The 27,963-nt window shown below is 40.9% G+C and overlaps 2 protein-coding genes across 2 annotated transcripts in view; both read right to left on the minus strand.

Moving 5' to 3' along the window:
- ZBTB2 (zinc finger and BTB domain containing 2) overlaps window positions 1–458 on the minus strand; it is a 10,706-nt gene extending 10,248 nt beyond the window's left edge. Inside the window, exon 1 of the mRNA XM_042017334.1 lies at window positions 11–458. The gene's annotated coding sequence lies outside the window, so the exon portion shown is untranslated. The remainder of the gene's footprint in view (window positions 1–10) is intronic.
- A 6,996-nt stretch (window positions 459–7,454) lies between these two features.
- RMND1 (required for meiotic nuclear division 1 homolog) lies at window positions 7,455–27,764 on the minus strand. The gene is given in 13 exon segments (XM_042017335.1): window positions 7,455–7,641; window positions 7,873–7,989; window positions 8,663–8,783; window positions 9,937–10,013; window positions 10,885–10,949; window positions 12,962–13,068; window positions 14,313–14,413; window positions 17,432–17,471; window positions 17,819–17,894; window positions 20,790–20,898; window positions 25,344–25,860; window positions 27,315–27,423; window positions 27,426–27,764. Coding segments are annotated over 13 exon segments (1,734 nt in total). The 5' UTR covers window positions 27,688–27,764; the 3' UTR covers window positions 7,455–7,608.
- Between the last annotated feature and the right edge of the window lie 199 nt (window positions 27,765–27,963).

Genomic DNA, 27,963 nt, shown 5'->3' on the forward strand with positions numbered 1-27,963 from the left:
GCTCGCTCACCTGGGGGGCGTGGGGGCCGCCGGGTGGCGCCGCGCGGGGGCCGCCGCCGTCTCCGCGCCCGGCAGCAGCAACAACGGAGTCAGCGCGGCGGCGGCGGCGGCGGCGGCTTTTCCTGTCCGGTTACGTTCGGGTCACATGACCGGGAGCGGAGCACAGAGGCTGCGGCGAGGAGCCCCCGCCGTGGGGGAGGGGAGGCGGCGAGCGCTGTGGCGGCAGCGGCAGCGGGAGACACCCAGCCCCCGCCCCTCCCTCCGCGCCCGCCCCACCACCGGGAACGGGAGCGGCCCTCCCGCCCTCCGGGCACCCCTGGGCCAAAGCCGCTGCTCCCGTCCTAGCGAGGCGCGCTGCCCCTTTAAAACTCCCGGGCGGCGGCAGCCGGTGTGGCCCCCTGCACCCCCCTCCGCCTCAAGCGCTGCGGGATAACGGGGATCGTGGTGGCGTGCGGGGCCGGGAAGGGATGAGATGGGATGGGGCCGTGCTGTGCCGCGCCGTGCCGCGCCTGCCGCCGCCTTCCCGGCGCCCGTCCGGCCTCGCCGCGGCGGCAGAGGCTGCTCGGTGCCGCCGCCGGGGGGCACCGAGCGGCTCCCGCCGGGCGGTGCTTGGCGGCGGGCGTGGGATGGAGGGATGGATGCCGCCCGGTGCTGCCCTCCCGCTCGCTGCCGGGGAGGAGTGGCGGGCGCAGGTGCGTCCCTGCGCTTCCCGCGGAATCGCCGGGGATGTGGGAAACGGGGACGGGCCGGCAGAGGCGGGACGCGGTGTCCCGGGCCTCTCAGGCACGAAGTCTGAGAGCCGGTGCCCTCCTCTGCGTCACCCTGGCTGCTCTCCAGGTGTCATTTATAGCCAGTCTCGGTTCGGTGCGCCGGGAAGGGGCGGCGTGGGACCGGTCTCTGTGAAACTGCCCTGGGCACGCCGTGGCTGAGCTGTCAGATGGGAGGTTACAAGTTCAGTTGTCAAAAAGAGTGATTCAGAGTACAGAAGGGGAAAGGTTGGGTCTGCTTGCGGTCTGTTGAGCTGGACGCAGGTTATTGGAAGCGGGTGTTCTGAACTTGCCTTTTTAGATGATATAGCTGTCATATGTAAAAATTACATCTGCAACTTCCCACAGTGGCAGATTTTGTTGTGGTGGAGTGTGGAGGGAAGGTGGCTGCAGCAAGGCCTTGTTTTATCCAAATCTGAGGCATGCTGTAGAATAATCCATGGATGCTTATAAAACTGCATAAAGAAATGCACCAACAGACATACATGGAAATACACATATGTCTGCGATACGTGGAAAAAATTGTTGGTCTTGCAGAAATATTAAGTCAGAGCTGCTAGTGTGGAGCAGGGATGCCGTCTTCTACAAGACGCCGGGAAGCCCTTGGACGTGATTTCTCCAAGCAGGGAATCAGTCCAGGGACAGCCCGGATACATCTGCTAAGCGGAGCTGTGGCATGGACAGAAACGTTTTCGGAGAGAAACTTTGTTGTTGTTGTTGAAGACCTTGTGGGAAGATGTTTGGCCAGCAACAGTTAAAGGGGATTCCTTTGCACCCGCTCCCTTGGAGCCCTGCTCCTGCTGTCCTACAACATACTTTTTGTTGTTCATGGGGAACAGCATATGCTGCAATGCCAACTGTCTGAATTAGGTCCAAATGATTATTACCTTCTTTAAGGTACTTCTTTACACAAGCATTTAGGGGGCTAGCTGTACCTGGGGTGTTGTTTCCACCATAGTTAAATAAGATGTACTATGGAAAAAAATGCCCAAACTTTGAATTTTGCATCTTGACAGCAGGTGTGCTGATGGGGAGGAGGAGTTTTGTATCTTGTCTGTTTTGTAGATCCACAGATGATTGCAGCCATCCCAGGCTATTGTTACTTTTACAGGATCTAAACTGATAAAGGATTAGGCCAGTTTTATGTGAGTCTGACTAAGCCATCTCCCACTGAAATTAATGGATGTCTTGATAGGCACAGCTTGAGTCTGTTTGTATCAAATAGCTCATGAATATTAATTTATTTACCCAAGTTAAACTGCACTTGGAAAGTACAGGTTTTTAAGACTAGTGAAGTCTTAAAAAACCCCAGCAAACCAACCCCAAAACCCAACAACTTTTAATTCTAATGGACCTGACAGTTTGTCTGCTGCTATTCCAGTACTTTGAATAAAGCAGCTGAACAGAACTTCATCTTTAAGACCCACCTCGAATAGCTGAGATGTTGAAAACATGTCCATTGTAGTTCAGCACAACTCTTTGAGTTCTGCAATGTGAGCATGTGGCAGAAAGTTTATAGAGTGTATTTAACCAGTCTACTTGGCAATTTTTTCCCCTGAATGGTTTCCCTTGCATTTCAGTTTTGCAAACTAAGTACAAAGTAAAGAGAGTAGATGGGCATTTGAACTCAAGTTGCTTAGTGTCTGATGATCTGTCTCATTCTCATGGAAGATACTGAAAAAATGATATGATTTTTAATTTAATTGAGTGGGCTACTTAGGAAAACCAGTGTGTTTCTGGCAGATATCTGGCAGGCTTTGTGGCCTCTTTTTCTCTTTTATGCTGCACTTGCTTACTTGTGTGTTGGCATTCGTGTGGGATTCTCCTCTCTGCTGTCTCTGAACTGGAGAAAAATTAACTTAGCTATGGTTTATTCATATTATTAATAGCTCATAATTCAGCTTTAAATCATCTTTATTTGGACTGCAGTACTTGAATCCAGAATAATGCAGTTTCTAATCCTGTTGGATTCAGTAGAAAGAAGGCTGTGTTGAGTATAATGCTGACAAACTTCAGAATTTCAGTACTGACTGACACCTGAGACATGTCACCTGGGTGACAGGGAGTGATAAGCAGTTCAACTGGTGCATTTGGGACACCCAATTTATGATGTGAATCCAAAATACTACTTCTGTCTCTTCTTCTGAGTTTTGGGTTTGTTTGTTTTCTAGGTTACAATCCATGCACCTGAAATTGTAATAAAAATTTATTCATGTCTCATTAAGTGGCATTACTGTGCTTTTAGTTTTTATGTGCTGGTTTTTCCTCCTTAGTTCCTAGAGGTACTTGATTAGGATTTCTTTCCCAGTTTTCTAACTTTTTGAAAGGACTGTTCAGACTGTTTGAGATAGTGCTATACATTTGAGCACATTTTTAGTTAGGTGTGATGCTGTTGATGACAGCATCAGTCCCTAGGTTTTGGGTTTTACTTTGATCTGCACGTACTTGGATTAGAGGCAGCATTTTGTCTGATAAGATCATACTTTACATTGTAAATGAGCATACTGCTGATGATTTAAGTGTTAATAGGATGACGGAAGTGTCTGCTAATCTGAGTGAAAAGTCACTTGAGCAGTGGGAGGAACTTGATTCAGTCTCAAGTCCTGTAAGTGTGTCTTTTTGGAAGAGTTCAGTTGAAATCTGGAGTGGAATAGCAGATATTTTTACTGCTATAGTCAAAACCTTAACAGCTCTAGTGATGTTAATTAGGCTCAAAGTGCTAAGATTTTTAGTGAGTTTTCAAATTTCTCGGCATTTTTGAAAAGTAAGAGAGCAGGGCCCCTGTTCTGAAGAGCTCTTTGCTCACTGTTCCCTGCAACACTGCTGACCCACTCCCAGAGGAATGGAAGCCATGGGGATCTGAGACTAGGCAATGTGTGGGAACTCTTCCCTGAAGGTGTGGGGCACTGCTTTCACATGGCTACAACTGTAGTAAAACATGAGTTTATGTCAGTGCTGTAAATCTGTTTTATTAGCACAGCTGCCGTTTCTAACACTTCCACTTTTGATTTATGTTGGCGACAAGGCTTGGTGGCAAGGGTGACAGCTGCAGTAGCTTCTTGCTGGAACACTGTACCTCTGAGAGTCTCCAAGCTTTTCATCCAGGACTCTTTCCTTCCTCTGTTAGAATTGTGCACAGTTGACCCAAGTCTCACCTATCTTTCATACAGCATTGTAGGAATGTAAAAGTGATCCCTGGGAAAACTGATGTATGGGTCCAGTAGCATTTGTGGAATGGCTCTGCTTTTTCTTGCCTTGGCTTCTGTGCCCTTCCTTGCCTTGCTGTTGGGGTATGTTTGTGAAAGGTGAGTGGTCATCCCCAAGGAGATCTGAACCTTCACATTTTTGTCGCCAGTAGGTCTGGTGGTCTGAGAGGTGGAGGAGATCCATGGTGTGTGAGCCACCTTTTGTGTAAGATCTATGAGGTGAAAAGATGAAGAAATGGATCTTTGCTGTTCTGTAGGCTAAGGTGTTTTTCTGGTATCAGGTTATTAGGAATTTTTTCTACACCTAGTGAACAAAACTAGTTGAGTAGCTGCAATTTAGACCAGGGGAAATAATAATTATAACCATACGTTTGTCAGTACAATGTATGTCATTTAAGGAAATGGTTTAACTGTGTGTATAGTTTTTCTTGTTAGGAGACTCATCTCCATCATGAATTTTTAGTGTAACCCAACACAGTTCCTGCAGTGCAGATTAGCTGTCTATTTTCTGCCTTTGGCTTAGTCCGAAATTAGCCTTTTACATGGGCCCTGCCCACTTTTTACTGGTAAAGTTCAAATGTGACAATGTTGTCTTGGCTGGAGCAACATACCTAGTGGAGCTTGACTATAAAGTTACAGCAATATATGTACTTGCATGTGTTGTTTTCCTCAGAAAAAAAGGATTCAAACGACACTGGTTCCCAAGTGCATTTTTAATGCTCATGCAGGTGAGGTATTCCATAGAGGAAGCAGCTCTCAGTGGCAGAGCTCCAGAGAGGTGTGTGTATGCATCCAGCAAGCAGAGCTGATGTGAACAGCAGCACAGCTGAGAGCAGAGACTGACTCTATACCCACGAGTGCTGTCACCCCAGAAAAATGGGTCTGCAATTGAGTCACAACTCTCAGCATTCCTTGCTGTTTTACAAATAGCTACTCTTGTGACAACTTCCCTGCAAATCTGCCAAAGAAAATCATGTGCAAGTTGTCCTTTACCTCATTTGACAGAAAAAGCACAGATAGAAACAGTTTGCACAGTTGAGGTCCTTATAAAGAATGGTCTAACAAGGCTCCATATGAACAGAATTTTGCCATTCAGTTCCAGTTTTGTTAAAAAGGTCAAAATTTCAGAGTTCTGGATATTTTAGGATTCCTCTCTGGTTTTCCTTGCATTTATTGCTACTGCATCTTTCTTTTTTTTTTTTCCCCTCAAATGACCCTTACTGGTTAGAGTAGACCCATTTTGATGGAGACTCAAACTGTGCAAGCTGTAGTGACAATGGTTGTTTTTAGTTACACCATGAGGGCACGTGGTGGATGAAGCAGGCAGGTGTGTTCCCACAGCTAAGGCAATTTTGTGCTGCTTCTGGAGCTCGAGTCTCATCCTGCCTCTGCCACAAAACTTCCTCCTGGTCAGCCATGTGTACATGTGCACAGGCTGCCCAAGGGATCTCTGGCTTGAAACAGAAACAGGGACTGCAGGCAGGCAGTTTCCCACATGCTGTGCGGTCGCAGAGGGCTCTACTCTCTGGTATACTCTGCTGGGAAAGCTCAAGTTACGTTCTTGGTGCACTCTACTTCCCAGCTTGGTTCTCTATGTGCAATATAGCAAGAGGATTCTCTATAGTTAGCTGCTAAAACAAAAACCCCTCATCCTTGGATGCAGCTGCCAGTGTGTACACCATGAAAAAACGGATACAAAGTTTTAAAAGTCTGTTAAGGCTTAACTGAAGCTTTTGTTTTTTTTAAACTTGAGTAGCCACTCAATGGAGTAAGCAGGGTTGGGGGATTGGCAGAAAGCAGAGTGTGACTTTATGGCTGTGGTTTTAAGTGCCAAGATAAACTGATTTACAGTTTCAAAAGTAACTGTGCTTCTCTCGTTGACGTGTTGGTAACTCTTACAGTCCTGAGACAGAATGCTTTAGATAATGAAGCCTAGACACTTTATGCTTTTAAAGAGCATTTAGGAGTCCTCCAATGACTTTGTTAAAACCACTTTTCCTAGTGATGCAGTTGGTCTGCATATTTACGTTTTAGCAAATGACCTGAAATACTGAAACATTAAATGTCCGATGAATGTCTTTCAAGAACTAATGTTCTTGAAAGCAAGTATTACACTCAAAAGAGCAGAAGGAGAAGCCTGAAAAATATTTGCTGGAAAAATTAGAATTAAAATGTAACCTAATTCTCTGTTACTGGAAGTAAGTGGTGCTTGGTAAGTTTTCCTGCTGCATAAAAGATGTAACGTTCTGTTTCTTAACAACGCTGTGTAAGTCAGGTTACTGATGCAGTCTTTGTCACCAAGCTGTTCTAACAGATTCACTTCCCTGAGCAGGGTCTAACTGTTCAGACCTTCTCAGCAGTTCAGAGAAGCAGTACTTGAGCTATTCCAGAACTAAGACCTCCAGCTACAATCTGTTCTGATTCCAATGGAGAAAGCCTACTCTTAAGAGCAGCATCTGCTTCTTCACAGGCACCCATGGCATTGTATCATAATTTATGGCAAAAGGATGGGTTTGCAGTCAGATGTTTTTCCTAGCTGTGCCTGACTTCATTATTTTCTCCATTATATCTGTTTGATGTATTCAACAGGAGTCCAGCATTACACTCAGAAATAATGCTCTCGGGTGAAGAGAGAACAGTAAGCTACTGCAAATGTAGTTGCATTTTTAGCCAGAATTTAGTCATCATGGCTTGTTAATGATGCTCCAGGAGCTTTTAACAGAATCTTTAGGTTCTGTTCCTTATTCAATACACTGGACTAAAGTGACTTTGAAACAGGTGATAAAACAGCAGTTGTGTAGCAGTTTCTGAAAATACACTTAGAAAAAGAAGTTGCTAGGGAAAAAAATCCATTCATCCTCTCCTGAGTAAGTAACACTGTGGACTAGGAATAGATTAAAAATAAAAGAGAAGAAACTTTTACCTTAGAGGATGATTAAGACATCTTCCCCTATGCTAACTCACTCCCTGCAACTTACACTGATGAAAATCAGATAGCATGATAAGGTGCACAGAGAAATCCTGTGAATCTTAGTTTACCATTTTGCCACAGGTCCCTGTGACCTCAGAGATAACTCATTCTCCTTCCAAATGAATACTAAATGTTAAAAAAATATAAATAGTACTACATCTCAACAAATGTATTCCTGTACAAGTACGTAAACACCACTTTCTGATGGGGTGGAACATAACATTAAATATATCTGCAATATATATTAAAATCATGCCAGGAGAACAAACAGTAGTGCCATCTCCAAGCTTGGGACAGTGTGGTAGCTGTCCAAGAGGGAGCTGGTGAAAATGAGGGAAAACACCATCAATCAGAAATACACAAAGTAGGAAAGTATTCAGCATCATTTTAACTGCTAGGGGAGAAAGCAGTAGACTCCTTCACCAAATACATTCAGCACAGATGGGATTCATCCATAGGTTAAGACCTCTCTAACCATCCCAGTAATGTGTGGGAATAATGTTCACAGACTGATTTTTAATTTTTTTTTTATTTGAATAGAAGATTTAGAGATTTATCAAGAAACACAATTTCATGATTCTCCAGAAGCATATGATCGGAATTTTCTAAGCCTTGTGTTCTCTATTGTTTTGTCAGTTTTCTTCTTCCTGAGTTTGTTCTGCCATCAGAAAACTACCCTTGCAAGTTCAAACAGAACCTGTGGAACAGCAAACACATTGATAAGAATTTTTATTTTATTTAGAAATCTTTAAACCAGCTTACACTATAAATCAGATAATCTGAAAAATAACTGTAGCTGCAGTTTGAAAATTGCAAAGAAATACTAATCCCCATGTACATCACATTAATAAAATAATTCCCAAATCATCGAAATATAGAAATTGCACTTATTATTACATTCTTAATATTGGAAAGAAGCCCCACCAACCTCTATGGTGATGAGTATTACTATCATCCACTCAAGGCGTAGCGTGTGCTTTTCATTCAGGTGATTTCGCATCAGGTCTGTCAGCTCCATGCAGTGCTGGAGCTTTTCATTCATTACCTGCAAGCAATTACAAACATCACAAATCTGGACTCCCAAAATGGAATCAGATCACTAAATAGGGAAACACACTCCACAGAACTAGAAAGGGGTTAACACCTCTGCAAATAAGAACAGAAAATTCTGTAAGGCAACATGCACAAGCAACAGAAGCTTCAGTATAAATGAACCTGTTATTTCAATAGGTTCCCCAAAAGAATATAAATTTGGATATGCATCTACAGGTATTGAGGTGCTTCTGGGGGATACCTACTCATGAAAACAGTCACAAGCAAAAGAAGATGCAGCTTTCTGGAATGCCTCGAAATTAAATATTTATGCTTTCTGTACAATCAGGAGAGGTAGTTTTTGTGCTTCTTATTCTTGTCCAGCAGTAAACATTATGTCACCCTTCAAGAACTGATGTGAATTCCACTTCTCAGTTCTTCTAACCATTTAAAGCCTAATTTAGTGGCTCAGGAGATAAGCAATTCATTCATGTGAGGCAGGTTAACCTAAATTGGGTAAAGGTGTGAGTGGGCTAAGAACACATGGAAAAGGGGAAAGTGTACAAAATCTTATTTTTTATTCAGTTTCTGCAGTTAAAGCACATTCACAGAGCGATCTGTGACCCTGCTGAGCCAAAGACAACTGATCTGAGCATGAAAAATTCTCTCAACAATATGACACTCACCTTAACTCTGCGATTAATGTTGAGAAACTGGCAAGTCTTGTCATAAAGCTCTTCCAGTTTTTCTCTATCCCAGTAGAAGTCAGGTGTTATTAGCAGGTCTGAGCTCAGATTTATACGGTGTCTAAAAAGAATGGGTACTACTGTAGTTCAGGCTTCATCTTGGTGAATATAGGAGCAAATATTTACATGGCAGTTAAATGAAATAAGAAAATTTTCCTGTAATGCTACATAAAATATGAAAAGAATTTCCTTTCATAGTAAAAATACATTTGGAACGATTGTTTAAAATTGGTCACATCTCCTGAAACCTTCCTGGGAATACTCCACTGTGGAACTGTTCTGAATGTAAATAACTTTTTGCCTTATGGCAACACCGCCTCCTCAACCTGTCACCTGCCTTAATTTTTGATACCTGCAGAGAGGTCCCTGACTATGCTGGCAGTACACAAAATAACAATACAGAACTCCTAAAGGTGACTGGATGTGTGAACATAGCCCACTCCTCAGAATCAGACTATGGTCTAAGTATCATAAAGGCTAAAAGCTAAAATCTCCTGCCTTCAACGTACTGCTAACATAAACCTTTGGATACTTGGAACATCATTGTTGATTACTGATCAGTTCTTCAAGCAAGGATGTAAGTCCTAGTGTTTGAGATAGGAATTTTTTTTTAATTTTACCTTGGAGATTTTGGTGGGTTTTTTTGCTGTTTTTTGTTTGTTTGTTGTTGTTGGTTTTTTGGGTTTTTTGTGGGGTTTTTTTTGAGTGTGTAATGGTCTGTATTGTCAATGGCCAAATTTCACCTGAGGGAGGAAAATATGTTAAATCCAGTAATTTTGCAGAGGTTTCTGAGTAAGTCAAGGGAAGACCAGAACTCACAGAAGATTTTTACCAACTCTAGGCTGTAGCTATCAGTTCTACCTAGCTGTCTTTCCCCTGGTATCCTTTACGCGCTGTAGTATCTGCTGTAATTGCTAGTTAAGAGACGTGTTGTGTTGCTGGACTCAGGAAGGGAAAAGGGTGTGGAATTTGGCCATTTATGATACACTGCCTGCCTAATGCCTGTAGTTGAAATGCCAGTGTGAGTGGTGAGCCATGGGGTCCTCTGACTAATGTAAATAGCACACAGACTCCAGTCAAAAGAAGGCTGAAGGAATTCTTCCACTCCGTCTCACCCTGCTCTATATTTAGTGTGTATTCTGCTCTTTGTATCATGCACAACATGATTTTTAAGTTCCATGTAATACAATGTCTTGGGTGTAACCAAAAATTACCTTAGTGCGAAGAGTTCTCCAATTTTCTGCATCACATCTGCATGAGAGAGTTTTACCTTCCTTCGAGACTTTAGAATCTGAAAAGTAAATTCTTTGCTACTTGATCAAGAAACATGTACTAGTAATTAAGAAGTCCAGAACTTTACAGCCTGAAGTGTGTTAAAATCTAAATGCATACTGTACTTATTAACATTTTAGTTTTGTTTGCTTAGTGCCTTGCTTCTCTAGCTTTCTAAGAGTATCACCAAGCAACTGGTTCATCCAGGTTTTTCAATAAATCACTGAGTATGTCATCAGTATCTACAAAAAATACTGGGGAATTTTCTATAAATGACTTCCTGAACAAGAGATCATTTGTTTTTCCTTCCTACTATTTTTAAGTCATGACAGTGCTCTTTTTACCTTGTCACTACTTAGCCTTTTAATAGACTTTCTCCTTACAACAATCAATGTATTACCATTTATTTCCTTCACATAAAAGTAATAAACCCAGCATTTTCTCTTTTGAACCCTACAAATCTCATTTTTATATACAACATCATATAGGCTTTGTACAGTAATTAGGTCTCATGAAAAACTTTTAAGTAATTCATTCAAACTCTTCATTATATTCAAGTCAAGGCACATTATTTTCAGCCCTAGTTACCACACACTGTGTTTGGCCAGGTTTTTAAATGCTGCTTGTCCCGTTACACATACATTTCACCAGTAGCAGGTGACAGTGCCACAACATGGGAAACATCATGACAATGCAGAACCCCACTCCCAACCCTTTAAAGGTTGATGATTTCTTGTCTGACCACTTTGCAGGTGTTCTGAGCTGCTCCACATTGATGGATTTACCATCAAATGTGTTGAATTGCTTTTTCCCTACAGCTACATATGCACTGGTCTTTTACAAAACACAGGAGAAAAGGAGGGGAGAATTACAAACAAGACCTCACTCACCTCAGGAATTGACTGGATAGATTCCACAAAGTTATCCAGTAACGATTCCCAAATAGCCAGCTTTACTGCAACACAGAGATGAGAAAGCTGACTGTGAGAGGTACATATGCTTTCAAGTAATTGTAACTTTAAATCTGCCAACAGGCTGCTTCAGGACATGTTGATGCTTACAGACATTTGAAGCAAGTTACAGTTTGTATTATATAATCACTATTCATGTATCAGTGGACAAATCTGGGCTGGGCACTGACACAGCTCTGCACACAGAACCAGCTGCACTTTGAGCGCAGCTTTCTTCTCCAAGCGATTAGTTTATATCCTGGAGAGTTTTTGCTTCAACTCAGAAGCTGTATGTCCAAGTGCTCTACTGGATGTATGAGCCCTCTGCAAATTACATTCCAAAGAGGCTGGAGATAATGAGCTATGCTGGTGTCAGGCTGACTTCATATGGTACCTCAAGAGCCTCCACTGCATTTCTAGTGTCCTGCACAACTCTCATTCTCCATTTGTCCAGTATGGATGCACAGTGCTCTCCAACCACAGAATTAGCTGGCATAGACACACCACCAGTTCCTGTTGAAGCTCAAGTCAAACTTGAGCAATCTCCCGTTTTGTTTTTAGGTGAGTGTACTGTTACTGAAGATACTAACTTCTGTTCTCTGGAAGCTTGAGTTCAGCACTGGCATTGGCAACACAAATTCCACCATGCCTCAGCTTGAACCTGGAAAGCTGTTTCTACAAGATGATAAAACTTGGGCCTTGTTCTTTAGTCCAGATTCCCAGACAAGAATGAAGTTGCAACAGATCAAAAATTAACCCCATTCAAACAGAAAAAATAATCAGGTAAGATTTAATTGTCAAAATGAACTCTTGTGGGAGTAATCAATAGTATCATCTGGTTAGGACACTGACAGTAAACCCAATGCTGAGCATTTTGCACACTCATCTTTTGAATACAGAGGCCTAATCCAAGCCACTGACTTAAATGACTTTAAATTTAGCCCCTGAAAAAAAAAAGCCAGTAAGCATTTAATCTGTCACCTGTTACTTGACAGAGGTTGGTCTCTGCTGTGTCATAAATTTGACGAGGGACTATACTTGCATCCTTTATTTTTACTGAACATAATCTCCTGAGAAAAAATCCCTTGCTCCCTTTTAGGTGGCACTATTCTTCCATACAGTGACTTTATGTATAGGAAAACTATAGAAAACAATATGCTTTTTTCTCAACAGCTCTTCCTTCCTCTTCCTTCAGGAACCATTTAGTTACACTGTACTCCTTGATCAAATGGTGTAGCACTTCAAAAATGTGCATTCTGTTTCTCTCCTGCATAAAGGTGCACTTCCCCAAAATACTACTGGAATCCTGGAATTTACCCTAAAGACAGTAGTGGTAGGTAGACCAGACAGACTTCCCTTAAAGGCCTTTCTGAGGACAGCCTTACTGCTGCTAGTTCCTAACTCCCGCTTCCTACATCATTCAATGTCTGAAGCAGCAGACAGGTGTTATTTCCTGAAGCAGCAGCACGACTGGTGAGCCTGACTTCTTCCCAGTGCCTCCCACTGTCTGCTACCATGGCTAATAAGCCTGGAAAACTTTATTTTGACTCTGGTCCAGATATGTGTATACTGATACACCTCCCCAGCTGGGAATAGGTGCTCTGTATCACTTTAGCTGGCATCTAGCTTCTTCTGTCAGAGGAAATGTCATCAGTATGAATTACCCAAGATTACTGAGAAGTTTCTAATACTGAACTCTACACTCATTGTTATCGTAGGATAGTTCTCAAGGGTGGGGAACAGGATGCTCAGTAGAACGTGTATCTTTTGCAAAGCATGCTTGTTAATGTGCTTTGTTCAGCTTTAGAACAATTTACATTGAATAAGGCAATTCCAATTTACAAAAAACACAGTAAAAGCATTGAAAACAAATCCTCTCACTGAAGCACACTCCTTACACAGTTTGTCTAACCAGATACCAAGTCTTTTCCAGCCTGTGACTGTACAAGTCCCACTTATAATGACATTTCACAAAGTCTGTAGCACAGACTACATAGTAGGAACAATATTAACTTACCAGAAAGACAAAGAGCATTTGAAAAGGCAAATTTCTGCAGAACAACTTCATCACTATCCAGCTCAGAATTTAACAAGATTTGTCCTTTATGGAGCTTTGACTGACCTCTGTTAAGACAAGATTGAAGCATCTTCACTGACGGAGCCACAAGCTTAAGAACATTTAAAGAATAATTGACAATGCAAGAAGGGCTGGTTATTTATTTAGATAAGGCATGCCATATCTGTATGGGTGTCATACTCATCCTTCCATTTTACTCATGTTCAACCTGACAACAATCACAACAATCACTGAAAATTAGTTCCTCAATTTAAGACTAATATTATGACCAAATTTTCTAGGTGTAAATGCAAGTGCCGCAAGCTGTGATGGTAACTACAGCATTATTGCATACACACAGATAATTCAGAGCAGGATGCTGGCCTCTCTCCTGCTCTTTAGCTCTTCTGTTATCTTTCTGTTTTCATTTTCCACTGTCACTCTTACCAACCTTACTACCTCCCCACTATAATGTTACTTTCCCTAAAACCTCTACTGCATAGGGGGCAAGGAGCAAAGAAAAGAGGACAAAAGACTCGTTTAACTTTTCATATGAATCTCTATGAAACATGCATAAGCACAATGGAGCATGTCAGGAATCACAAATTACACAACTGAATAGTACATGCAGTTTTCAAATGGTCAGGAAAAATCAAACACCTGTCTCCTTACCAGATTACCTTAAATAAGCTCAACCTCATTAGTTCAGTTCCTAGTATTAACAGTGTCCTGTCTAGGGGTTGCTTTTAGGTGCTGTTGGAAAATTACAGGTAATTTATATAATCATTTTCATTGTGAAATATTTCTGTAGAGATAATTTTCCTTCCATGATGAAAAAACATTATTTAACATGGAAAGACAACTTGCCAGGTTTATCATTACCCAATAATCAAGTTGTAACTTTCCTAGGAAATGAAGTATATGCTGAAATTACGTCTTTGTATATGAACCTCAGGGACAAAGAGAAAGCTTATAGAGAGCATCTTCTTTAAAATCGGACTTGTCTCAATAATGCTCATAAGTTTCTTTGCTGTGAGGTACATAGTTTCTGTTTGGGATTGCTGAAGAACACAGAGAGTTGTGTGGGCAGGGAGCTTCTTATTTACAAGATATATTGTATAAGCAAATAGCAAAAGCCACTACCTGCAAGTTTACCAAAACAGCAACACTTGTCAACTTAGATTTACTGTTTTATTTATTTTACTCATTTGGGAAAAAAGCAAGGACAAGTATATTTTTACTAGCTGCTTTTGCTTGAATTAGCTTTAGGTGTCTATTAGCTTTTATATACAGAATGCCTGAAGATACTTACTCTCCTATTCTATAGTTCAGCTCTTCATTCTCCCAATGGACTAGTGCAACTTCATATGGCTGAATTTCATGCTGCTCTAGCACTCTCATGATATTCTTCATCTAAGAAGACAATTGCAGCAACAGTTACCATGCAGTAAATTATCGCTCTGCAAAGAACTTGCATAGAGCAGGCTGATGAATGCAACCTTTATGCTGAAGTTATTTACATAACAATGAAGAGGTGTGCTAAATAATGAAGTTATTATTAACATAGTTTACTTCTGAAACTGCTTCAGAAGAATTTGTGGCTATTAACAACTGCAAGTAATCTGGGAAAACTGAAATGTCATTTAATATCTGCACACATGGAACACAGTAAGGATTAACCACAATAGCATTGAGGACAACATGGATGTATTCAGTATAACAATGAGCTGTACAAGATTTTGGCAGATGTCTCAATGTGGGAATGAATCTTTAGGATAAGTACATCAGGTGGTTGTTTCTGATAAAATTACTAGTTTGCTGCTAAATCAGTAATTTTGTTTCTGATTGCTGCTGAAATCAGTAGTCTTGTTTCAGCTGCCAGAGGTCAGTTATATTAGAGAAATCCTTTACCACTACAAAAATCTGGAAAAATCGTTACAGCTGCCACATTCATCCCTGTAAATAGTTAAATGTGCAATTTTACTTGCAGAAGTAATCTCTTTGCTCTTTTATTCTCCAGCACATTAAAATCTGATGCAGGAAGAAAGAGCCTTTTTCTCTCACAAAACTTTGTCCTCTGACACCTGATTTAGGCTCTCTCATCCTTGTTCCTTTTTATATGCTACAAGGCTCCCCTCATCTGCAATTAGAACAAGTTCTGAACTAAAAAAAGCACTCACCTACAAGTTTTTAAAAGGCATTTAGCTACACAACAGCCAGTAAAAAACCAAACCACAAAACCACAATACACTTTTGATGCCTAAATTCTTTAAAGAGGTCAATCTTCTATTAAGGCATACTTAAAAAGCACTCTCTTTTTAAAATAAAAGATCATAGTTAATATTTTAGTACAAAACTGTATACTGTAACTTTTTCATAAAGCATATTCTCCAGGTTAAGTACTCTAAAAAATCTGCTGGATCACCTGCAAGAGGGATTTCCTTTGCATTGCTAGCTTTCTTCATTGCTTTCAAGAGTTTTGCTGATACTGTCTATGTAACACAGTAACATTTTTCACTGAAAAAAAACCCCTCAACCCTACAGCTGCAACTGCTCCCTTTGTAATCCTGAATTCAGTATTAGCATGACTAAGATTCGCCATATAATTCACGTCTTTGGAAAAAAAAGGGTATGAAAACATAGGAAGCGTCTGTTCTGAGGCCAGTCACCTCAGCCAACCAGTGGTGTCCAGGGACAGTTCAGCAATGCAAACCCTGCTTGCTTCTAGGCCCAGCCTAATTTTATAGAAGGGACTAGTTGTGACACAGTAAAACTAATTAGAAAAGATGTTCTGGAGTCACTAGCTGCAAACTCTTGCTATTATGGGCACTTACGTCACACAATTTCCTTTTAAAAAAACCTCAAAGCTGGTTTTTCTTTTTGTCCTAGCTATTTTGGTAGGGAAGCTGCTCTACAACCTTCCTATTCAGGTATTTGAAACTGGTATTTCGTATTCTAAATTTTTTTTTGTGATCAGTCTGTATTTGTTACTTCTCCTGTTAAGCGTCTCTTAATGTAAAATAAGTTTTTTTTCTCCTACTAGTCAATCTGGAGCACTTTTGTCCATTTGCAGTGATACTCTACATTCTCTGTTTTACTGAATTACTTTCAGTTTCTGTTCTACAGCCCAGTTCGGGGTTTTTCTCCTTTTGTTTCAGTTCATTAAAGCATGTCCACAAAAATACTTCTTCTGTTTGAGCAAGTTGTTTGGCAGTTAAAACTTTGACTATGATTTCGATAAGCAGAAAGAGGCATTTTTCCTCCTCTTTTATAAATAAAGCTAGCAAGGGACCAACTACTGTTACTAGTATTGACCAGGAAAACAAGGTACGAAATTTTCAAAGGTACAAAGCATGTACAAGAAAAGGAGAATTTTCAGAGTACTCCAGGGGCTGAGGTGTCCAACTCAAAGATCATCAGGAGTTAAGTCAGCTGGTCTTCAGTAATACTTATGAATCAGTAGCGTAGATACATCCATAGCATCCTAAGTGTGCTAGAGGCAAGGTTTGAAGGGAGAACTAGTATCTTTTTTTGTACGGACACCTGATATACTGACACCTCCCAGAACAGACAGGAAATCAGGAACATTTCAGTTCTGAAACAGAAAAAATGAACTTGGATCCAGAAATTGTTCATGTCTGGAAACAAGTGCTCTCTGTTTTCATTTACCCCAATGAAAATCCTCCTGTGAACTTCTATGCATCTCAGTATGATCTATTAATTACACCATTTAATTTCACATACTCTGCCTACAGATAAGGTCAATACTTTTTGTATCTAGATCCCAGTTTAACCAGTTATAAAAATACATTTAAAACATTAAATAACTTTAAATATATTCATCAAAATAGATATGCCTCTGGCATACCCTTCTTGGTCAGCAAAGATCACCAAAATATTATATGTCAGCAACATATTTAATAATTATACCAACCAATAAAAAACTTCCTTCAGGAAAATTGCTAGCTGGTAAAAACACAGAACAGTATTAAAGAGTTGCTTATAGATTTTTTTCTCTTTCAAAGTTATACAAATACAAGTCTCTAATCGTTTTGACATAAAATGGAATAGAGTGGAATGATCCTTTTCTTCTAACATATTTTCTGTTATATTAATGCCTTTCAAACAATCATTCACAGGTTGATTTTTCTGATCTACTTTTTCAGGATGTAGAGCTGCAAAAATTTTCTTTTTGTCAGTCTCACTAGATTAAGGTGTCATATTTTTGTCTTAAGTATGAGTTGCAAAGGTGATGTATCAGCAGCCCACACACTTGAGGGCAGCAGCAGGTAAGAACCTGCACTCATTAGGAGAAGAATTTTCCTTCATGGAAAGATCAATCTTCCAAACAAACCCCTAACACACTGAGTTTTGTGAGACTGACAAAACACCTGCTTATGCAGTTTTAACCAACAGTTTCACTTTACTTACACTTTTCTCTTCAACATTCCAAAATACAACAGCCCCTTCCCTGCGAATTCAAGGAAAAACTGAGTGTAATCATACTGTTTTAAATGTATTTTAATGGAATAGTCTAATTGTACAGTGGCAATTTTTGTCATTGTGAATCAAGAAACTTAAAACTATCTTCACAGAAATTACATACCAGTTGCTTTTTAACCATACTTTAATGAAAAACCATGAGAAGGTGTTTTTTAGCCATTTAAATAATTCTGATTTTTTTTTAGTCATTCTGGCTGGACAGTTATTCCTTGAGTTTCATAAGGTAACATGATACAATGATTTAGCAAGCTGCACTACTTCCTTCACACCATTACTACTAATCCCATAATGTTTTGAGCATGATTTACAGCTTACCTGAAGAAAAAGATCATGCCAGGATCATCTTCTTTTGCAGATTTCTCAGTACTGACCACCAAAACATTTGCAGCATCTTGTTTGAAATAAATGAAAAAATTGAATAATTAGTTAAACTTCTGAACATGACAGCTGATAGCTGTAAGCATATAATTCAACAGTTGCACAGTAACACATCTGCCAGTCCCACATTGTATTTTTCTGATAGAAATGCTTGCCAGGAAACAACTACAGTATCAAACTATACTGCTTCTCAGAACTGCCACACTCTAGGCCGACTGAGCCTCTACTGGGAACTTCACCAGAATCTTCAGTTAACGAAATGTAGCAGCCTTGAAGAACAAAATACTTAAGAGAAAACTGATGCAGACATAGTAAATAACCAGGAACAGAACACAGAAGTGGACATGCAGTGTGAGAGAATTATGGAAGTTGGCTGCAGTTGCAGAGAAATTACTGTTCAAATCTGTTTGCCTGGAAGATCTTTCTCTTTTCTATACACTAAGGGACTAATCTGCACTCAAATTGTGCTGACTTTGCTCTGCCAGTCAGAAACTTGAAAGAGCATACCCCCTGGATGGGGGAGCCTACACCTGCATTTCCCTGCACATCAGAAGTGTGCTTTTGAAACAAATCTTCCACCCACCCTCCTTTACCACACTTCTCATGCGCACTGCACAACAGTACAAAAAATGTGAGGGTTTTTGCATTAAATTAAACTGAAAGATAAGCTCCAAAAAATGCACCTGTGGTACTCCAACCACTAATGGGGCATTTGTTACAAAGGATTAGACTAGAGCTAGTCCAAGTAGAATTCCCCCAAACTTACAAAATGTGGTTGCTGGGTTCTCAAAACAGGGGTTTGAACTTTCTTCTACAAATCATCTCCACTGTGCCACTCACTAATACAGATAAAGTTTTAGAAGTCCTGATGCTGTTTCAAACCAGCATGACTCATTTTGTTGCAGCACTAGTGGAAGCTAGACCAGTAAAGCCCCCTATATAAAGTGAGACCAGTAAAGCCCACTATTATAAAGTGAGACTTCACAAAGATTTTGCAGGGCCTAACAGCTAAGCCTTAAAAATTTAAATGTCTTTGCAGGAAAATCACAAGTCAAGTGACAATTCTGCTTGTGTACAAATTCTACCTTCTGCTTTACTGCTCAAGCCATAGAGGCCAGGTAGACTGAGGCAGCAGACAGAGATGACCAAGTGTAAAATACACTTTTGCTAATATCTGAATTGGGACCACATGGTTGGTCTGAATGAGCCCTTAAAGACTTTTCTTCCACTTGCTATTTCAGTTCAGAAACACATCACTGGATGAACAACTAGAGCAAGTTTTAGGTGTGAAGTTTGAGTTCATCATGGAAGTAACATTTGTCTATATTTTCTCATTTGCCTTTTCAAATACTGGCCATATCTTTATTTATCCACTCCAGCCAAAACATATACAATTGAAGAGAATTTGGTCTACTTTAAGTGGAGGTGCAGGATCTGCCTCTAAAATGTTTTTAAAGAGGTCAAAACCAAGAATAATGCTGTGGAAAAACACTACAAAGTAACAAATCCACACAATAACTGCTGATTTAGATTTCTATGTGGTAATATTTTTAAAAATTATTTTCCAAGATTCAGTGTTTGGCTTGGTAACCAACCACTGCTACATGCATATGCTAACCATCACAACACTTCAGATTTGCTGGCACAATCCAATATCCTTTCATCATTACTTCCTCCAAACCTTTGATAAACAGTACTCATTATGAGTCAAAAACACCATGAAGAAATAAAAGGAACTGGCAAAAACGACACTGCCAGGGTAAAATACCATCAACAGTAACATTTAATTCACGGTCATGCTGGGGTTGTACAAAGTTTCTATCCCAAAGCTGTGAAACCAGGGTTAGTTTTAATACAAAGAAACGACAGAGGAACAGGAAGCCTATATTCTATTGGGTATTGTCTTTCATATTCATCTTTCTCAACAAGACAATCATCAGTAAATCTTGTCCTTGCAAGAGACCTACTGGAGTATTATTCCACTTAGATTATTATTTGAGAGGCAGACAGGTTTTTGATAAGCCCTACTAAAATGCCCATGAACTGCCTCTCCTTCTCCTAGCTTCATATAATTTGCTCTTCCAAAAGGAAGAAGAAAGGCATTCTACTACTCACATATGAAAATCACAGCTGTTCCAGGGCATAAGGCTCCTTAAGCTATAATAAGATCCATTTGTTTTTCTTTTGTAGTATACTGCAGCTATTTCCAAGCCATACTTTCCCAAGTCTTCCCAGATACTCTACATGGAAACCAGAACCAATTATTTTGCTAAAGCCTAGCTAAGTGAAGCATTCCACAATTGCTAGAATATACTTGGCCCAATAGAGAAGAAGTATCAACAGCATTCTCTTTACTAGAACTAAGCATTTATGTGTGTATCATTTTAATTTCACTTAGTCAGTAAGATTCTCTCTTGCATGCCTTCCTCTCCAGCTCTGTAATTTACATTAATAGAAATGTGGATACAGAAAGAAGATGCAACACTTCAAATTACAAAATTGTTTTGACAGCTGAAGTAGTGCACTACCTCACTACTGAAAGATTAATTAAAATAAAACATTCAGAATTTTCTCAGTTAGTGATGTCTATAGAAATTCTATCAGTCAATTTCCAAAGCTATTTCTCATGCATGCACGTAATTTTTCTATACTTCTAGTGTAATTGTAATGTTGGGAAAAATTATCACAGGGTAAGAGCAAGAGCTGCCCATATTGCTATTCTGAAAGGTTTTGTTGTGGGAATTTTTAAGCAAATAGAATCTTTAAGCAAAGCAATAATTTTACAGGAAGTATGATATATTCCAGGATATTATCAGAATAAGAATACATAAAGTTATAAAAATGATATCCCTCACCCGTATTTTATTTCCCAAGGTATAACATTGCATTTAATGTTTCAAAAATCTACCTCTAGGCAAACTTGTTATTTCAACATATCCATGTGAAGTCAGGTCATGACACAGATTACCAAGATGATACTCATCTGCTGTTGCAAAGGCTGTGCACTGCATCAGATTCTGTGCCAAAGGAATAAAGATTTGAGTTAGGGCAAGGCTGAAGCAAAATGTTAATAAGACAACTATTTGCTTCAAATTTATTAAGAGTGACAGTTTTCATTTATGCACTGTTCTGTGGTATCATTGCCGTGCTGCCCACCTGCTGTACATATACTAATGAGATTACTTGCTCCTTGTTAAGTAGGACAGCAAATCACACACTGAGAACAAACCAGGAGACAGGAGTTAAGTTGCACCAAAAAACTCTGTGGTAGAGCCACAGTGAAAACCCTTCTTCCCTGAATGCCAATCAAATACTTGAACAGCAGAGCCACACTTGCTGCTGCTCTCCCATCACACAGCTTATGACATGCTTGGCTGACCACTGAAACCAGAGGCAAGATATCCCTGATAGCAGTTTTAACATCCGTGTTTTAAAGATAAACCAAGTCTGACTACCCCAGACTGTTTATCAAGCAGAACCTCCAATCACAAACATCATGTTCTGCCATGCACCAAGCTACTGCCCAGGTTGAGCCACTGCAGCACAGGAAGTCACTGACCTTCTGGGCCACTTGCAGTGCTGCACATCTACAGCGTCCCTTCCCCACCCTGAGCTGCATCCTGCACTAACAGCGTGGTCTCCACCACCACCACGGCTGAACAGTACACAATGGCCAGTTTGTCCCAATATCCCACAATCCTAAATAACTAAAATGCCTTATTCAACTGGAAAAATTATGTTGACTTGCAAGGAGATTTGAGATTTTCTTGATTAATCAAGTCACAATAAACTGATTTGAAAATTGTAGTACTCATTTGAAGTATATTTCTTTGTTCTGACACCATGTATGACCTACAATAATGTTTTTCCGTACAATGTAGTGGAAAATATCCAGAAAGCAATGTCTCACTGTGGATCAGTCACTTCCCAGTTTTTTGTAACTAATACAAATGGAGATGTAACTAACAACAAATGAACAAAGGAACTGTACTCATCTGGAGAGATTTAGACCCACAATACACTTCAACCTAAAATCCAAGTTACATTCTTGCAGCACTCATACTGTCAAACAGCAAGGCTTAAAGAGGTGTTCTGCTCCCTGCAGGGGGCCTGTCACCACCAATCATCAGAATCACCACCTCACATTTGAACTTTTCTTTTTAAATGTTCACATTCTGTTATCACATCCAAAGCTTTCCTTACCCATCAGCTTAATTCTGCAACCACTCGCAGAAAATAAGCTTTCAAAGTAATTCTAATATTCAAAGAGCAACTCTGTAGGCATATTTCGACAACTGTGCTAGAAGGCTGAATTAACAGTGGAACAGAACTATGTTTTCAGTTCCCTTGAAGTAGCAAGTTTCATTATCACAATTTCAACTGTATAAATCCGTTCTCAATCTCTAAATCGCCAGTGCCAATTATGCATCTGAATCTGAAGATTATTCCAAAAACCTCTTATTGTAAGTACACATACTCTGCCATGAAATTCTTCTGTCAAGAGTTAAGGGAGCAAACTCTTCATCTTCTAGTTAGTATACAATTGAAAATCTCTATCCTGCTCTGTGCTTCCCACAGTTTATTACTTGGGCTACTCTTCATTTCAACTTTCTGTCCTACAGCTGCAATTTTAGTTTGAATGCCTACATTTCTCATTTAGTTACAACAAGAAGTTTTTCTGCTAAGCTACATGCCTGAAATAGCATTTTGGACATGAACTACTTTCAGGTTTTGGGTTTTTTTGTTACAATGTACTGTTTCACTTAAGTATTTACAAAATTCTTGTTTGATAGAGAACATTTGCCTTGGGTATAATTTGAGATTAAGACACCTAAAATACATGTCCACGGGTGCTCTGAATATCTAAATTCCCATGACTGTTGGTGGAGATACAGCCAAAAAATCTACTCTAATCAGTGAATCAGCTAATCCTAAAATCGATGTGTTAAATGGCTTATCAACCTTAATGTCATGTTTTCTGCTACATCGCTTTCACCTGTAAACTTCAAAAACCCCAGAATACAGCACCTGTACTGGTGCTAGAATGGAACTTGAGCTACTCACCACCCTCCTCCTTTCTGCCTACACTGTTATTGAGATTCCATTCAGAGCAGCACACAGGATGGCTGCTCCTAAGGACAGCTAAGTACACTGACAACTGATTTTCTGTATCATCATGCCCCCAACGACTGTACAAGCTCACGGAATCATAAGTCTCTGTAGTCCATCTCTTCCACTTAAAGCATACTAAAATTTTTAAGCAAGAAAATCTGCATGATGAGCTTTAGTCCTTGTATCACCAGAAGGGGAATCAGTCTTCACCTAAAAGTGTAGTAAATACTACGTCTTTGCCTGAATTTAAAGCTATTTCTATGCTAGATGACTATAGCACTAAGAATTAGCTCAGAGGCTTTTCCTGCCATCAGACCGTACGTACAAGATTAACCAAGTAGTGGTACCACTCACTGATGGACCGACTAAACCACCCAACTGCTTTCAAGTAACTCCTCCATCGATCCTGAAAAACTGGTTGTACAACGATTTATCACTGCTGGTGCTCAGCACTCTGCCTGTAAAAACACATGAAGACCAGTGTTGGGGAGGATGGGAAGGATCTCATTCACCAAGTGCTCTGCAAAAGAAAGGTGTCAGCTGTCAGGCTCTCCCAGACAGAAACCACCACAGATCCTCAGGGTTCTCTAACCAAGAACCTCAGGACTGGGCCTGCAGCTCCTCCAGAAGCAGGAGAAGCTGGGAAGGAGATGTCCCCAAGGCAATGGCCTTGGCATTATGGCCTGCAATACTAGGGGGCACCTGGTTGCCTTCAAACATGCACAGAAGGCAAGATCAGCTTTTTTTGTGACACCAGGATTTAGAAAAAACTGATGGCATGCTGCAAAAAAAACCCTTCAAAGATTCTCCATTTGTGCTACTTCTATTAATCTTCCAGAAATCAGCTACCTCCAGAAGTTACTTCTCTATACTACATAGCTATAAGGACAGGTAAAAAAATGCTGACTCCACTACTGTCAGCCTGCAGTCATGGTGACAGCTTATCTGCACCCCTGCAGATTGGAATAAATATCTGACAAAACCACACTGGATTTATTAAAAAATAGCAAATGTTTCTGTTTCTGTTAGGTCTGAGTTTACATAATTTCTGGCCCAGCATTTTGCCATGCAAAAGCTTCCTCAGGAAGTATATTATTATTTCAGTGTATCAGGCAGTATTTTCTCCATTTCTTCACAATGGAAAAAAGTAAAAATAGCACTGCATGTTACTTGCACATATATATGAAAATGTCAAACAAAGAAACTGTTTGCATTCTATGCTGTCATTTAAAAGCCTCAAGAATGCTGCTGCTTCACCCAAAACCAAAAAGAATCAAACTCTGAATGTAATGTCATAGCATGACTAAAAAGCTGGAAACATTACATGATGTTTCAGGACTAATATTTCTCAGTTTCCTCTTGCGAAGCAGTATGAAAATAGGAGTGGGAACTAAATGGTCTGTAACTACCTCTTTATGTTACACTAAGGCATAGTCATCACACAGAATATTAACCAGAAGCTTAGATATGAGAAGGCAAGCACTAAAACTTTTCTCTGCTCACATTCAGTAGATTATGTAACAGATATATTTTGCAACGTGGAAGCTATTTCTGAAAGGACAAGGCTTGTTTTAGTCCCCCCTATCATACTATTTAACTAACAACACCCTGGAACTCAGTTGTTTTAGCCTGAGAACAGTACACATCTGACACCAGGATTCACCATGGAAATCCTATACTCAAGTATACTTAAGGCCTGGCTTGGCTAAGAGCTATCTTAAGGAGATATGGCTACAAATATGCACTGTTCTTCCTCATCATATCTCAGGGTATCTAAAACAGTGTGTTGCTGCATTTCCTCTATAGCCCTAGGAGTCTGATAATCAAGGTGCTATTTCTACACAAAGAATGATCTTTCTCAGGTAACACAGGCTACACTTGCACGTTCATTTCCCATATGAAACTTAATCTGAATATAAACTTTATACTATTTACTTCCATTTTTATTTCTGTTTGAGTGAAGCCTTAAAACTGGGTAGATCTGGATAAGCAAGGAAATGTAGGGAAAGTTCAATTATTCTGAAAGCTAGACTTTGTTTCTCAATAGTAAATGTGATTTGAAAGCACTGGTCAAAACTATTTTTAATGCACTTCACCTTTCCACTTTATAATAACCACTCATCTTCCCTCCAGTTTTGTTAACACATTGCAAGTAAACTTCCATTTTACCTTCAAAATACCAGACATGCCAATTTCTATCAAGCTTGCTTCTATTTGCAAAGGTCCCACACTAGTGTAAATAATGAAGTATGTTAATTTCATTAAAATGTTAATCTAAACCCAAATCTGAATGTAAATTAAAGTGATGCACTCCCTTAATGTCACACAGACTGTAAATGTCATCCTTTACCTCCATGTCTGAGAGTGGCAGGTTCGTTCTGGATGGCTGCTTGGTCCTCGGTGCCTTTGGTGGCCTCTTAACTGGCTGGTTACTGGGTTTGGGGACAATTTTACCAGCTGATACAACTGCATAAAATCTTGACGATGTGTTCCTAAGCTTTTTGATCCACTCTGTATTGAGCCTGTAGTTTTCCATCACTGTCGCACCCAAATGTCTCCAGGATGAGAAAAAGCCCTCCCCACTCTGATAATGAACATTTCTTCCCAAAGTGGATACAAATCCTCGGAGGAATTGGCAATTCTTGACTTGCACATGTTGACTTGTCAACCAAGGGAACGCAGTTTTCAGAGCATACAAATTCCAAGACTTTGCTGTTCTGTGAGCTGTTCTTTCAACGCCATTATCCAGCTTTAATTGTAGACATCCAGTTTTGCTAAAGCTTTGGCACTGGCATATTGTTAAAGTGTGGAAAGATCTCATCTGAAGATGCAGAAGTTTCAGTCTCATTTCTTCCCTCTGAACTGTACTTAAAACAAACAAAATCATCGATCAACATTTTGGAAAGAAATAATATTATTTCCTCTCTTATCTAAAAGGTTGTCCATACTACTCTTGCATGTGTGACTACTCCTAAGCACATGACATTGGTGGGAATAAGATTTTTTTGATCCTATGGAAACACTCTAAGATCAAAACACATCTGTGTGCTTACAACAAGTGGTGAAAAAATAGCACTGGATGCTGTGTCAATGTACAAGCAGGCATCTTTTCCTTCTGCTGCTCATTCTGTGCAGCAGCCTGCACTTTCAGTAACCCCACTGCTTGTGAGCAGTGCCTTAAAGAGGACATCAGACACTGTGAATCACTGTGATATAAAATAAAAACAACAATTAGATTACTACATGGTTGTATGGCAATGTCACCTACAGAACACGCACACTGCTCAGCATCAGCTCCAGCTGCTGTGCCACGTACAGCCGAGCACAGATCCAACCCCAGCCATCTGTCCTGACTACAGAGAATAAAGCTGAGTTACAGCCTTGCTCCTGCCAGTACATCCTGGTGCAACAGGGACCACCAGGCCTGCCTGCAGACTGATCTGTGCAGCCAGAAACACAACAGTGTCCTTATTCTGGTCGTTCAGACTAAGAGCAAACCTACTGTTTTCACACTATGTTGTGTGAGGTAATCAAATAAAATATTCAGACAGTAGACTCAATACCTCAGTGGATGTGTTTCATTTGCTGAAAAAACCCAGTGACAGTCCTCACCTGGTTTTCTTAATCAAGAACATTTTCCTTATGACACAAAATGCATTCCTCAGCAAGTTATTAACAAAAAGTCATTAAGCTGACTAGTTCATAAATCTGCCTATTTCAGAATATTTTTCAAAAACCGAAGAAGGATCTTCAATACTACAAATACTTTTTAATGTAACAGTCGAAATAAACATTTTCTTTAAAGAGCAAATCACGGTATGTGCTGTGGAACAAGCCCTCCATCCTGAAAAGGATACCTAGTTGAACTGATATAGGGCATGACTTTGTATCTTTATGTGGCCTTCACTCGTACATTTTTGCCTAATTTAGAAGCCTGTTATTGGCATACTTACTGGGATAAACGACTATTTCGTTTTAAACTTGTTCTGTATTTAAAAAGTGACCCTGTCCAGGATCAGGCATATTTACCTTATCAAAGGCCTGTTACCTCTGGATAAAAAAAGAGCTGACAGAAACTCAGCAACTTCAGTCCAGGTGGTGGAGAGCTAGAGCAAGGGGAGAAGTCTCCAACAGTGTGTGATAAGTGGCAGAATGAGACTCAAAATGGTTTTGTTGGCTTCCCTAGCCAACAAAACCTCACCCCGAATCAGTAATGCCAGGAATGATTTTTCAACTGTACAGGCTTACAGTAAGTTACAAGGAAAGAGAGATCATATAGACTGAATTCCATCGAGGGGCCTAAGCGTCAGACCCGTGGCACCAGAGGCATCTAGCCAGGAGGAGCGGAACAGCAATCGGAGAAGAAAGCGGGACGAAGGGCGACCACAACAGGGCAGGAGGCGCCACCTCCGAGCAGCAGCCACGGAACCAGGATTTATTTTCCAACGTCTCTTCAGCATACGGCATGCTTTAGCCACGCCCGTTGTCTCCCCGGCCGGGAGGCCTGGCTTGCTGCGGCACAGCCACCGACGTTTACGGACAGGGCGGGCCCGCTCCGCTGGCGGGCGGACCGGACCGGCACAGACCGGCCCGCCGGCTCTGCCCGGCCCACGCAGTCCGGATGCCTCCAGACTGCCCCCAAAGCCCGCCAGCAGCGGGTGCCGGGACACTCCACCCCTTCCCTGCTTCCGCATTGCCGCCCTTATCTCCAAGGAAAACAGCGGCCGCGCCGCCCCCAGGAGCGCCCCTGCGGCAGGCGGGGGGAAGGCCGCCGGAGATCGAGGGCTCCGCTCCTATTGGCTGCGAGCCGCGGGGGCGGGCACAGCGCGCCGCCAGGCAACCAATCGGAAGGCGAGGCTGCCCCGCCCGCGCGGGCACAGCGCCCCCGCCAGCACCGCCCCCGCCCCGCCCGACTCACGGGCGCCCCCGGCGGGCGCGGAGGGCAGCGCCGCCAGAGCGCAGGGGGCCGG

This window comes from Corvus kubaryi, unplaced genomic scaffold (genome assembly GCF_017639235.1).
Source record: "Corvus kubaryi isolate FWS band 111438036 unplaced genomic scaffold, C.kubaryi_AGA036_p1.0 split3-73, whole genome shotgun sequence".
In the NCBI taxonomy this organism is placed as follows: Eukaryota; Metazoa; Chordata; class Aves; order Passeriformes; family Corvidae; genus Corvus; species Corvus kubaryi.